Source organism: Rhea pennata, chromosome 6 (genome assembly GCF_028389875.1).
Source record: "Rhea pennata isolate bPtePen1 chromosome 6, bPtePen1.pri, whole genome shotgun sequence".
Lineage (NCBI taxonomy): Eukaryota > Metazoa > Chordata > Aves > Rheiformes > Rheidae > Rhea > Rhea pennata.
In genome coordinates, this window is record NC_084668.1 from 39,105,796 (window position 1) to 39,120,077 (window position 14,282).

Below are 14,282 nucleotides of genomic sequence, written 5' to 3' on the forward strand. Positions count from 1 at the left end.
AACTCTGATTAGAAAAACAAAGTGAAAATCTGGAGCACAGTGAGATGAATAAAGTAACTGCCCAGACACGTTTTTTGCTGGCAATTGCTGTAACCATTTCAAAGACATTTTTTTGGGTTCCATTTAATGAAATCTGTTCAGTTTTGGCAAGGGGCAGTCCACAGTTTTACAATAAACGCTTCTCTGTCATGGCTCTGATCTCAGCTGGTACGAAACAAAGCCTGCACTTGCTCGCTTTGCTCGAACAGTAACAGGGGTGCGTAGATGGACTTGGAAGAGAGATAACAAGGGTGGTGTCCCTGACTCTGCTGCGGATTTGTCATGGCTGTGGGCATATAATTTCCCTGAGGTGGAGACGAGTTGCCTGTAGGGTATGAGGTCCAGAGAAGAAGATCTGTGTGTGTGTACTGCAGTCGTGTTCTCAGTGTGTTACTCCAGTGGGAGTAAAATCACCCTTCTTCAGCGGGCTAAATATGTGCAATTTTTGCTATTTAATGTAGGCTGCCTTTCTTTGTCATGTGGCACTGTGGGAAAGAGCACCGTTGCCTTTGCCAAACATGTCTTACGCATGTGTGCGTGTACACAGGTACGTGCACATGCACTGCTCTCTACCGACCTTCCTCAACTTGGTGTTAGATCAGTGCACAAATCTCAGCTGGAGGCTGAACATCTCTCCTGGTTCATTGCCTGCAGGGAGGAGAGAGTGTTCAGGAGCTCCTGCAGAGCCTCTCCTGCGAGGGACATGTGCTTAGGCAAGGAGAATCCTTTGGGACTCATATGAGATGCCATGGAGGCACCTGCCACTTCCTTGCCTTGCTGAATTTAATTTGTGTAAGTGTCTTAGGCCGGAACTGCAGGCCTGAAAAGATGTTCTCAGACAGGCACGAGAGGCACGTTTTCCTACGGTCTTTGCAGCCTGTGAGCTTCCTGGGACAAGGAGTGCCAGGTCTGATGGGATTCAGAGGCCCAGTGTGAGCCCCTGTGTTTGGCATCCCGCACTTGTGACACGCTGATGTAGCTCTGTGGTGTCAGGAACAGCGGCGAGTTAGCATGTGCCAAACAAAAGCAAGTCTCTTCTCTAAATGCCACCTGCCTTTGCTCCTCCTCTTCAGGTTCAGCTCAAAGGGGCATCTTCAGTCACTGCCAGAGATCCAGCAGCGATGCGAATTCTTCGCGGGTTTAGCCTGCCGTGAGGCTACCACCACTGTGCTGGAGCTGAGAGAGCCTCGTCTGTGCAGACAGACTGTTCTCAGAGATGCTGAAGGCTGGGGGAACGTGGCCTTGCGCCTTGCCGTGGCCTGGAGGCTAGGACCTGGGGCTGAAAGGTAGGTACTGGACTGCTCTGTTTCTGTTTTTTTGTCCTCCCCAGCGAACAGCGTGGGGTTGTTCCTTGACCTGCACTTCTGCCTGTTTCATCTAGACTGGTTTAAAGTGAGTAAAGCAAAGAGGCTGTAGGTATTTCCTGTGGGATGCGAGCAGTTGAACAGATTGTAATCCACATGCTGGTTTTTTTCCATAATGCTTTCATTCTGCTTCCTCTCTTTGCCCTCCTCAGGCCCCAGGTTACTGCTCAGGAGTTACTGTGCGCTCAGCTTTGGTGTTGTTACGGCCTGAAAGGGAGCCTTCCCCCCTCTTTCCTTCTTTTCCAAACTCTACAGATAACTTTCTGTGCTGTTGCTTTTCATGGAGAATCAGTGCTTAGAGTCCTTCCCATTTTTTTTAGCTTGCGTTTTACAGGTTGGATTTTAGATTCTCTCCTACTGCTCTTCCATTCTTCACACGCCTTTTCTGTCACCCTTTCGACTGTAGCTGGTACGTACCAAGATAACTTGCCGTCAGGTTCCTTGAGGAATCTGTTAGCCTGTTCTTTACCCATATCTTCTAAAGCACTGGCTAAAATAGAGATTGGTAATAAACATCTGTCCAGCTCCTGTTCTGATTTATTCCTGTTTATCGTTTACCATTTGTTTGCTGTCCTTGGGGCACCGTTCAGCCTACTGATGTAAGTTAATATCTGTTAACCTTCCATGTGAGATTGCTGCATGAGATGCTAGTAAATGTCTAACTAAGTAGATGGGATCTGTCCAGGGCATTTGTATACTTTTCAACTTGGTGAGCTGAGCTGATGTAACTTGCAGTCCTCTGTGTGTACAACATCTTACAGCATCCCCGCAGAGACGCTCTTATCTGCTGCTCTGCCAGTGGGGCCCTGAGATAAGGTGACATACAAAAGTCATACAGAGGTGGAGAATTGTACCTGAGCACCCCGTGTCCCTGGCAAAATGCCCTTGGCTACTCGGCCTTGCTGGTCCAGCTCTTGTCCAACTCAAGGCTGGTGAAAGCCTCTGGTCTAATTCCAGGTGTGAGGTGCCCTCCCAGGAATGCCCTTCAAGGTGGCTTGTCACCAAGGCTGCTGTGACAATTTCAACTAGCCTGAAGCCTTCCCCTCGGAGGAAACTGTTGGTGCATGAAGCCCTGCGCTTGAGTGGCTCCTATTCTGGACAAGAGCCGTGGGAGACCACGGGAGTGTGCAGGACTGGAGCCGACGGCTCAGACTGCCGCTTTCTGCTGCGCTGTGAAGTTAAACAGGGAGCTGCCGCTTTTAAGTCACTGAGAGAAGTGCTAAAGAAGGATCCCATCCCTGACGCTAGAAAGTCCCTGCTGACAATTGGACTAGAAGCACTCTGAGCGTTCCCCGAATGCAGCAGGCCAGATGAATGACTCTCTCTGTAAGACCAGGGCTGGGCGTATCTCTGATAGTTCCTTAGGAGACATTCGGATCTCTTGCTAAGAGTTGAATGAATGACTTTTTTCCCTTTGATATTTGCAGTGATCAAGAGCTAACAGCAGAGCTCTGCTTAATATCCGCTTTCCATAGCAAAGGACCTGTCTCTTTTCACAAGGAGATAGCTCTGGTCCCCTCAACTGTTGTTTTTTGAAGAGCGGGCTGCTGACGAGCTCTGGTTTGCACCACTGCCATATGGCATCTTGCCCCTGGCAGGTCCCATGCTGGCACAACGAGAACAGCTTCCAAAAGCATGTAAGTAAACGGAGGGCAGGATGGAATCACTCTCAGCCTTCCATGTGTGAAAGAAAAGAAAATCCTGTTGTGGATCTGTGGAGCGAGTAGCAGGGGATTTTTTTCCCTCAGCCACGAAGAGCTCCTAGCTGGAGTGCGGAGTCCTGACTCTGGTTGTTCCCAGATATGATAAAGCTCAACGCTCTGCGTTAGCCAAGAAGACAAACCAGGTGGAAATACTCCTCCTTCTCCTTTGGAGAAGAACGGCCCAAAGACCAGACCATCTTTTAAACGCTGCTAGGCTTGGCATGACTGAGAGCGCCTTGTCTGGCCAAGAGCACAGGATCTCTCGAAGCTCCCCGCTGTCCAGGGCAAACACTGTCCTCATCCCCACCAGCTGGGAAGAGCACGGAGCTGCCCCTGCCCAAAGAAGGGGGCTTGCCTACTCCCTAGGCAATGACAAAAATAGCATTATACTAGTAAACAGAATTTCTATCAGCGATGAAGACCCTTACGTTTCAAGGCACGGACAAGCCCCTACAGCGAGCTTAGGCAAATACATTGTTTAAAGCACTTTATCCCCAAATCCTTACTGCAGGGAGAGGGAAGGGTGTTTGTTACTGTAACAAGTGATGTGACATTAAAAAGTGAGGTGATTAGATGGACTGTGACTTTGATTTAGTTGGGCAATTCCTGTGCGTCTGTGAAGTGAATTGCTTAGTCACTTTGCTGCTAAGCTGCATCTTTGCAACTGGTCTCTGGCCCAGCCTATGTAACCCTCACTTGGAAAAGAGAAATTAATAGAATCTAGTTTAACAAGAGATTATTTTTCTGTGACTTGATCTCAACCACTTTTAGTTCTCATATATTTTAGGTACTCATTTGGCTCTTGCATATTGCTTGGATTGAACTGATTTCTACTGCAATCATTTTACTATTTGCAAATGTTTTGGTCGCTCTATAGATAGCAATCTGTGAAAACAACTGCCATGTGTGTTTCTAATGTTTCTATTTTCATTCTATGTTTTATTCAATCTGGAGAAATTCGTTGACTTGAGTAATGCAGCATTTTTGTAGCCAAGAGAGGAATCTGGTTTGCGGATTCATGACAGGAACCTTTAATGTGCTATATTTGCAAATGTTGCTCAGGTTTTTGCAGCGCTGGCAGCGTAAGCTAAAGGGTCTTAGTGCTAGTTCTGTCATTGTAATCGAAAGTAACTTTGCTTTACAAAAAGGGTTTTCAAGGGGCTTTCGTGTAGCTTTTTTTCCCCTCCATCTGTGCAAGGCAGAAATCCAGTACACTTAAAGTGAGGCCATGCCTGCCTGTTAGAGAGCATGTAGGTCTTTGTAGATAGGCTCCCTCGCTTCTTTTTCAGCCTTTGTGCTGCAGAGGTGACTGAAGGATTTCTGTGGGCACAGGCTGCACTCACTAGTGTCTAAACCCCCTCAGTTTTCGCTTTCATTTCCACTTGCCATGTGGCAAATGCCAATGGAACAGCTGAAATCTGAAAGAAGGGTGAAGTAGTACAATCTCTAACTCCTTTAAGTGGTCACTTATGCTATCCTCCATCAAATGATTGCAGAGAGATGAATTCTGGTCTTTCCCCAAATCTTTGGAGGCAAGGCAGGGAGCAGGATCTTGGGGCCACCGACTCCCCCGCGGGTCAAAACTGATGCTGGGGCTCCCAGAACAGTTTATTTTTGAACATACCCCCCTTCAAGCATGTGGCTGGCCTCACTACCCTTGGCAGCTCAAATATTTAAAACCAGGCATGTTCTCCGTGTTTAAGTATCTGGCTAGACTGAAGACCATCTCTTTGCCTCCATTCACATCCAGAATTGAGATATTTTCTTTTCCCTCCCCCCCTTTTCTTTCTCTCCCCCCGGTTCCCGCAAAGCTGTCTAGCTGCCTCTTGCAGTGTGGCATACATACTCAGAGGTCTCTGTGCTCTATTGGGGCACAGGGGCACATCTGGAAGTCTTTAATTAACAAACATTCTCTTGAGGTTTACTTCATGCTTCAGAGAGATGTTTGTTCCATCTTGTTTCAAGGCAATGTTACTCCAGATCAGAACAAATGTCTTCTTCCTAGATTCCATGGCAGCAAAGAGAATCACTTAAACTACAAATCCGGTTTGTAGATCTTTTTATTAAAAGAGTTGTTTTTTTTTCCTTTTCCACAGTAGTAAAGCTTTGGCACTTACAGTATAAAAATAATCACTGATCATAATTACACCAAATTCCTCTTTGTCAACTGCATCCTAAGTGTCTTCAATACATTTTATTCCAATATAAAAACACTTGAAGGTCAGGGGAACAAAACTGATAAATAACAGTATGAGATATAAAGATACAGCTAGAAAAATACTAGGATCGTTAAGAAATAATTAGGACTGTGCATATTTTAAATATCACAGTGATGGGTTTTGCTGTTCCTATCTTATTGCTGGCTGCACGCTTATGTGAAAGCAGAAGTGTTTGGTGGACTTTCCTATCTCTAAAATTCAGTAATGTCATTCTCAGTTTTTGTTGCATGGCTTGGGAACCTTTAATTTCTACGCCTCTCCCTCCTCCTTAATATTTTGATCCCCCACCAATTTGTGATTTAGTGTCTCCCCATTTTTTTCTTTAGATTTGAAAATACTGACTGGTATTGAACACTTTGAGCTAAAACAAGGCAATACACTGCTATCAATCATGAGAAAAGTCTGAAACACTCCAAGAGTGGCGCTTGGAGAAGCTGTGAGTTGAGCTTAAGCTGGGAAAATGGCTCCAAAGCAAAGGGCCATTTTGAAAGATGCAGTTTGCTAGCATCACTCCAGTTTGGATGGTAAATCGTGGCAGATAGGTATCTATACTTTGGTTTGTCTGTTGCCATTGCTGCAAGAAGTCTTGCTGGATGTTACTTTCCCCGTGGATGTTGTGTGTCTGCCTGTACATCTAAGGGCATGAAACACTCAATTGGGCAGTTGACGTTCTGTCAGGAGGGAAGGAAATCAGTTAGCGCTCTGTCCTGCCAGGGCAGACACTCTTGTGGTTTTAACTGAAAGCTGTTGCCAGCCTGTGTAGCTGTTCAGCTTTTTCAAATCATGCAGCTGGTTTAGAGCAACGAGTGAAGACTAGGCAATAACTACATGCACTACCACCTCGCGAGAGCATGCAGGCACATCCCATCTCTAGCCCACAACAGCCTCAAAAGTCCCGCTCACATGAACAGTGGCCAACACCATGCTTAGAAGTGAGCTCAAGATTCAGCCCTTTGCTGCACAAAAGGCTGGTTTGCTGGATCAGTGGTTATCATGCACTTGTGAATGAAAGCTGCGCGCTGCTCTGATCCCCTGAGCCTTACGCATTTTTGTGCCATAGACCAGACTCGCAGTAAGGGAGGGCAGAGAAGGGGAAGTATACTCACAGTGTTTGTAGCCTGATGGTATCTCTGTGTAAACTGTGTGTAGGTATGGCCAGCAGAGCCTTCAGGGACCACCTCCACGCTGGGTCTGCGGCAGTTGTCACAACGCCAGCCCTAGGGGAGCAGAAGGCACGTGCGCTGGTCAGACTGTGCTGCTGAAGATTGCCCAGGAGCTCCCATCTGCCAGCATTTGTACATGGGGGGTACAGCTCCACCACCACCGATGAGGTTGCTCCCATTTTAAGATGCAGCCCCTCAACCCACATCCCTTTAAGTGCTTAAGCTCCTGTATTAATTACTTCTCTTACTATAAGAGCCTGTTTTGGCCAGTAGAGCCCATGTGACCAAAAACCCAACGGTGTACTCCAACACAGCCTCTTCTCCCCATTCCCAGTGTGCAGCATGCCAAGTCCCTCCTGTTTACCTGCTGCCCTCCATAACAAGTACAGGAGCAGATGGCCCCAAAGTATTCCTTCTGCCACTGCTCTCCTACTTGGTACATCTTCCCATCATCATAACACGTGGTCTCATCTGTCAAGAAACAGGCACAGCTCAGTTGCATGATCTGTGCTTGGCCTTAAGCATTAGTGGTGCAATGTGCTGATCAGAACAGGTGCCTCAGCCCCAGCTTTCTCCCTTTTTGGCCAGAGGTTGGCAGAAGAAACATCAGTCATTTTTATAGTTCTCTAGACACTTTGAAGTAGAAGATGAGGGCATTTGCCTGACAGAAGCAATGTGGTTTCATTTATATTACAAAGACTAGAAGATCTTCAAGTGACAGGCCCTGCAGAAGTGTCCTGTGTTATTCATTAGGGTAATCTACACCACCTAGTCTGCTAACACATCCCTCTTTGTGGCTCCAGGGCCAAAAGGCAGATGCAGAGCAGGCTGTGACCTCAGCTAACAAAAAGAGGATTTCTCTCTCTCTCTCTCTGTACAAAAAAAAAAAAAAAAAAACCAACAACCTGGGAATATGAGTTTCATGCCTCTAGTTCCCACCAGAACAGATTTAATCCTTCTCTCCAGAAACATGAATCGGACATGTTGATTCTCTGCTCACCACCACAGCAGGACCCAGCATTAATCAGAACGGCTGATGGTCCCCGCTTGGGAGCTCAATTAAATTAACATCAGAAAGTGACTTACGAGGTTCACACTTGAATTCTCCCTTTCCATTTCCAAGGCAGGTGCAGCTCATCATCTGGCCATTCTCTCCCTGCCGGTCCCACTTCTCCCCAATCTTGTAGTTTACACCGTTATCATGACACCACTCTGGAGAAGGCAGAGGAACAAGAAGCCAGGAGTTATGCCACGTGCTGCAGTGACCAGCAGGAGGAAAACTGCTTTGTGCTGTTTCAGGAACCAGCAGGAAAAGGAATATTTTGAGCTCATGTAAGTCCCAGGGAAGAAGTGTGTTGCAGCTGGAAGTGGGTTCAACTCCTCTAACATTTAACTGGTGAGGATTGGGGAATGGGTAGAGGCTCTTAGGAAAGGACTAAGTGGAATGTGACAAAAGACTGGGTTGGGAAGGAGGGTTGGCTAATGGGAGGAGAGAGAAAGAAAAAGGAGTTTAATAGACCTGGGACAGGAAGAGAGAGAAAAATACATTAAATGCTCCTCTTTTGTAAGCAAATACCTAGTAAAACTGTATCACAGCGCATAACACAATGAGTAAGCCATGTGTATTGATGAAATACAATCACTAGTCCTGTAGAAAAAGTCTTTCCCTGCAGTCAGTCCTCTGAGCCTATGTAAAGTGCAAAAATGCCCTCTTTCCTTAGCTTACTCTGTAATTTAAAAACACCATTTAAATTAATTGCATACGTTGCATTAACCACTCAATTGCTGATTTTTGTTCTATCCTCTTATATGCAAGACAAACTTCTCCACATAAACCACAGTCCTGTGCGCACTAAAACTTAGTGCTGTTGCAGCTGGGGTTACCTCCTTCAGGGAGCTTCAAAGAGACACTGAGAAGAGGAGAAAACAGGCTCTGCAAGGTGCCTTACAAAGGCTGTCTGCAATGCAAAACAGGCTTTGGACTTGCTCTTATGTTCACTGAAATGCATACAAGTCCTGTCTGGCCCCCTGCAGTAATGTAGATAATGAGGAGATGAAGATTCAATCATAATTCAATAGTCAAAGCTGTCTTGTTAAAAAACTACTCAGATTCTTTCTTTCAGGCATGCGGTCTATCTCACTTTTACACATTACCGAGACTTACCTGGCAAGAATAGGGAAATTAAGAGAAACATTTAGCTTTCGTGGAAGAAGTCATTACATATCAACACAATATTGATTGCTGCTGATGCAATGAATTTGCCATTACTAGATAAGCTGCATAGCTCAGAAGTAACTAAAGTTTTCCATCACTGGCAGTGATGGAAAAATACCAGTCCAATTTAAAAACTTGAGAACCTGCATTCATTTGCTTCATGTTTGGATCAGATTGGCTCTGTCAAACATGCTACTAGCGCTCCGGGAGATTAGAGGTGGAGATGGATGGTGGAAAGCAAGCTACTCACTAGAAGAATCACATCTGAAATGACCACTGCCAAAGCCCAAACACTGGCACCAGAGTTTAAAGCCAGTTTCAGATAATCGCTCCCATTCCTCGCCAATGGAATAGAAGGAGCCAGTGTAAGTGTCATAGCAGGTGTCGTCAGTGGGCTGGTTTAGTCCTTCAGACACTGGAACGAAAAAAGGAGAAAGGAGCATTAAACACCACAGCAATAGGAACGACTAAAACAATTTTCTCTGACTATGTGCATTTTTTTTCCTTACAATATCCTGGTAGTAATGGAGCTACCCCATGGGCATATACTTGATGGCTCTGTCAGCAGTTCAGACTCCCTGTGATTTATTTTCCATTTGCATGTGTCAGAGCAGCTGAATGATAAAAACCTGATATGAAGGTTATTTTCACTTTGCTTTGCCAAGTTTCGAGGAAGTGTGAGTTCTTGGCTCTGCTGTTGAAGCGCGGCAATCTGACTTAGCCTGCTTTTAAAAAAAGTGTGCTGTGAGATGCTGGGGAATGACTTGAGGTTGTAGGTGCAGAGACACTTATGAGGGCAGTTCAGACCCTAGCTCAGAGCAAGGGGGTGGAAGGAAGAGTACAACCGTACTGTTGGCTAGACAGGTCCCCCCCTTGGGTGTGTGCATTGACTGGAAACTGAGTGTTTTCGGTGTGTAATGACCAAACGAACTAATGTTCTCAGTTCAGTCTGTGACAGATACGAGGCAATCGGGGTGCTGGAAGGTGGGAACAGCATCCTTGTTTCCCAAGGAGGCAGGGGCAGTGGAGAGGGGCAGGCATAGAGAGACCGACTAGGCAGGCAAAGCAAATCATTAGCTTCTCATTTCTTCTCCCATCCTGCCCTCCCATTCTTTTTAGCCTCAAAATATACAGCATGGGGAGGAAAAACAAAAAACATTGAGCATATCCCTGTGCTGCTGAGAGCAAAGCCTGGATCCTGCAGGGTGTGTGTGGGCTCTGGACTTTCCAGCTGTGCAAGTGCTGCCCCTGACCACAAGTACTTGTGGTTGGTCACATGGCTCCCCAAGTGCTGCCTGTCTGTGCTTAATCAACATCTCTGCAGGCAGCCTGCCCCACTGCTGGGCCTTCCCCATGGCCGAGTGGGGCTGCTGGTTATTTGCTGGTGGCTAACCAACACAGAGCCAGTGGCAAAAGACAGACAAGACGACACGGCAGTTAAGCTGTTCGCCAGGTCTTTCCATCCGCACGATGTATTGTTGCGACAGCAGGTCTTCACCACTGGGTAGGAATCTGTGACACCAGCATAACTCAGGCTTGAAGAGCAGCAAATACCAAATCTTTCGCTATCTCTTGGATACAGACTGCAGAGAAGTATGTAGAGCCTCAAGGCACTGTCTTCCCAATTACAAGCAGTAACGTAAAACTAAAATCACATAAAACTTCCCAATTAGGTGACAGCACAGAAGAGCTCTGGTTACACCACCAGTGTGATATAGTTGTCTGAAACCAGTGGAGCTCACAGATCATTTGGCCCATTCCCTGCTTTCCACATACTTTCCATGTCTAAAGAAGTTTCCTTTCTGAATGATCCCCAAGCTTGGGAACCAGGATGCTTTGGGTAAGAGACATGGGACAGAGACTGTAAAGGTTCATGTTGCTGCTTACAAAGCTTTTACCTACCAGTATTGCCAACTGTGACCACCTCCTCCAGCACTTTTTGTTTCCGGTGATCTTTCAGGGCTTCCACAATGATGTTGTAGGTGGCCCCTCTCGTAAGGCCAGTGAGTGTAGCACTAGAGGAAGTGCCAGGAACTCTGAACTGTAATGACAGGCAATGCTAAGTCACCAGAGGGGGAGGAGTGATTACACTTCAGCTTGCAACCTGATCACAGGAAAGACTGGCTATTCGGGTTGACCTCTATGGGGTATACAACGTCAGCCCATTCCTGCTACATGCCTTGGGATCAAGTTTAACTCAGCATTGTGTGAAGAGTGTCCTAGATGGGGTTTCAAAAGGGATTTTGAAGAATAGAGAAACCAAGGCAGAAGGGCATCTTTGGCTTGAAGGAGCAGCACCTGAGTCTTTGAAACCTCTAGAGTGAACTCCCAGTTGTCTCCCTGACTGCCCCTTTCCATGTGAAAAGTTAACACAGACAGCATTGCAAGGGCTCTGTCCTTTAGTGGTTTTATCCAGTAGCCTCCTCCATGAATGAAAAGGGCATTTAACCTTCCTGCTCTTTCAGCTACGCATTAACACGGTTCTTTAAGACGAATCCAGCTGCCGTCCCCTTAACGTAAAGGGTTGGGATCCCAAGAGACATCAGCCACCATGGTGAGTCTAACACTGTATCTGTACTGAGAAAGACAGTTCAGTTACCTGTAAAGTATCTTCATCCTGGTTGACTGGCTGACACGAGATGATGTATTCGGAGCTCTCCAGCAACGGCCTCCAAGAGATGGTTGTCTGAGAAAGAGCTTCTTGACCTGTGGTATCGTTGCGCCTGGGCCCTTGAGAGTGAGGGTATGAAGGTTCGACAATGATTGGCACTTGATACCCAGGGATTTCAATTGTTTCATCTACATTTGGTGGTTGCCGTCCTGACCCAGGCCTAAGGGGAGTTGCTGTTGTGGGTACAGGCCGTCTGTAGCCGTGCTCCTCAAAGAAGACTTGCTGACCCTGGTGTCCTATTGTCTGTGGGTGCCCAGACGTGCCTGGAAGTTGGATACCGTTTCCATTGTCATACCTATTGTTTGTGAGGTAAGGGGTCCCCTCATCAATGGAAGGTACGTCGAGAATGTCGGGCTGGTTGGGGTGTGGCCTGGTAATCAACGTGGGAAGGTCATCTAGCCAAAGAAAGGTTAGAAGCCATAAAGCAAAGCGTAGTAAATTAAACAGCTGGAGTGGAGGTTGTAAACCACTCCAAGCAAAGATTAGCAGTCTTTCCAAGGTGCAACACACTTTTTATGATCTTACAGTGACTACTGCGAAGGTAATGATTTCCAACTGTACATACATTTATATATACGTTATATAAATATATACTTCATATGAAGGCATAAGAAGTGTGTTGGTATGAAATTTTCATACAGCCAAGCGAGATTTGAACACTGCACCCCGAAGAAGCCACTGATGCTCAAATTCAGAAGGCAGCATATTATTGCAAGAGATATTCACAGGTTATCAGTTTAAGAAAAATCACTGGTATGCAGTAAGACACTAGCTCCTAGATCACATTTGGGTCTCCAGCTCATATTTTGTTTGCCACAAATATCTCAGTCTCATACTGCAGAAGGGGGCTGAACAGAAGTAAAGGAAATTTAGTGGGGCAATAAATTAATGGATCCTGCTTTTGATGCCATCACGAGCTAGAAGAAAATGCGAACATTAACATTAACCTTAATTAAATTATAAATTAGGTATGCAGGCAAGAAAACCACCAAGCATAATGTTCTCTTTCTTAGCATCTAAATGCAGCCAAATATGATTCAAATAATTTAGGAATCTTATCTCCTGCATTCTAGAAACAATTCTCTTTACAAAGCCTATTTGACCCATAAGAAAAGTCTGTGGTTTAATGGCAAGAACGGGACATTTTAAATATTATTTCAGTCCTGAGACTGTATTCCCCAAGGGGAAGACATCGGTTGGCACACAACAATGCAGAGCTTTATTTTACCTGTCCTTTTTCTGCCAATCAATGGTTCACTCTTTTGATTGTTCTTCACAGCAATAATGTAGATGATGTATTCAGTTCCTGGTTCCAGACCTAGGGAAGGAGGACACAAAACAACCTTGTATTTGAACGTGTGTGTGGCAGGGAGTCTGATGATAAAATAAGGCGACAGTGAGCTCAGTGGAAGACAAAGCTTTGTTCCTTTATTGTGGTTTCTAATGCCAGACAGTGGGTTTATGAGTACACCTATCCTACAAATACAATTCATTTTTCTAACCAAAGCAGCTGTAAGATTAAAAAAAAAAAATCCACAGATGTTTCATTCTATTGCCATCACAACTGTCATCTATTCAAGCAAAAAGCCCCTGACACTGGCATCCTATCAGTTGTGTATACTGAAGATTCAGTGTGGTTTCTATCTGCAGCATCCCCAATCCCAGCTGACCTGGTGAGATTTCAGTCTGTTCTGAGGAGCAGGGTGCTGGATTACTCTCGTACTGTCCCCAGAACAGAGCATGAACAAAGCTAGGCTTTCACACTCTATGTGTGGGGGATTTCCTTAGCCCCTTCTCTGCAGCGGTATTATCCTTTGCCATACCTGCTCGGCTGCACGCCTGGCATATTTAGAGTACGTAAGAGGGTCGAGAGTGTTCACAAGATGGAACCAAACAGCTTCCTACTATTTGCTTGCTCCTATTTAGGAGGAGAAACACAAGCTCTGCAAAGTCTTCTCCTCACAGTACTAAGATCCAAACTGCATGTAACCATACCTGCCTCCCATTCTGTGTTCAGTCCTACATACGATCATAGAAGAAAAGCAATTCCAAGTTTAAGAGATTCAGGCGAAGCACAAACAAAGCACAGATACGTACCAGTAATCGTAGCCTCGGTGGTGCTGGGCCGAGGGCGAGGCAAAAGCTCCTTGGGTGGTGAGCCAGGTTTCTCATATCTGATGATATAGCCTGTGATCTTGGCTCGAGGAGGCTGCCAAGTAGCCAGAAGGGAGTTGCTTGTGGTTGTGAGGAAGCGCAGGTTAGAAGGAGCATCAATAGCTAGGTGAAAACAAAAGCGAACAAGTCAAATGCAGTAAAGGCATGTATATCCTTCACCCAGCCTGCATTTCTGGGACCATGGTCACCCTTTTCAAACTCGGGAGAAGATACTGCTCTAAGTCCCGATAAGTAACATATGGGACCAGATGCAAGGATATGTACATATTCTGCCTGACCATATGCAATTACTGTGCATTAGCATGAGCAGAAAAGACAGTAAATATCATTACCGGTGGAGGCATCAATCACTACTGGGGAACTGCGTGCATTCTCGTTCAAAGTGTAAAGGTAGATCTTGTAGTCGTTGCCAGGTTGCAAGCCTGAAATTGAAGTTGAAATGCAAGTGTTAGCTCTTCCTTGCAAAAACAGTACATGGCAATGTACTGACAGCTGCTATGGCTGTTACTGCTGAAGGCTTTTTTTTGTGTGTGCGTGCGTGTGTTGTAAAATTAGTCTGAGGAAGCCACCTAAAAGGGGCATCAGAATGTCTTTTAACAACTTCTTCTTGGAGACTAAAGTGACTCAGACATTCCCACCTTTTTTCTCATGTGTTATTTCTCATAAAGGAAATATTACAAAGCAAGATCCCAGTGTATCTTCTGGGATACGCTCCAGAAACACCTGCCTGTTT

At 45.8% G+C, this 14,282-nt stretch overlaps 1 protein-coding gene across 4 annotated transcripts in view; it reads right to left on the reverse strand.

Moving 5' to 3' along the window:
- Nucleotides 1–5,148: 5,148 nt before the first annotated feature.
- Nucleotides 5,149–14,282, reverse strand: part of FN1 (fibronectin 1) — a 55,401-nt gene continuing 46,267 nt past the window's right edge. For all 4 annotated transcript variants that reach the window (XM_062579114.1, XM_062579116.1, XM_062579115.1 and 1 more), the window contains 10 exons: nucleotides 13,882–13,971; nucleotides 13,472–13,651; nucleotides 12,603–12,692; nucleotides 11,303–11,769; nucleotides 10,606–10,744; nucleotides 8,954–9,118; nucleotides 7,575–7,700; nucleotides 6,853–6,959; nucleotides 6,432–6,542; nucleotides 5,149–5,996 (listed from right to left, as the gene is read on the reverse strand). In XM_062579114.1, coding sequence (XP_062435098.1) covers nucleotides 5,922–5,996; nucleotides 6,432–6,542; nucleotides 6,853–6,959; nucleotides 7,575–7,700; nucleotides 8,954–9,118; nucleotides 10,606–10,744; nucleotides 11,303–11,769; nucleotides 12,603–12,692; nucleotides 13,472–13,651; nucleotides 13,882–13,971 — 1,550 coding nt within the window. In that variant the 3' untranslated portion in view covers nucleotides 5,149–5,921. The remainder of the gene's footprint in view (nucleotides 5,997–6,431; nucleotides 6,543–6,852; nucleotides 6,960–7,574; nucleotides 7,701–8,953; nucleotides 9,119–10,605; nucleotides 10,745–11,302; nucleotides 11,770–12,602; nucleotides 12,693–13,471; nucleotides 13,652–13,881; nucleotides 13,972–14,282) is intronic.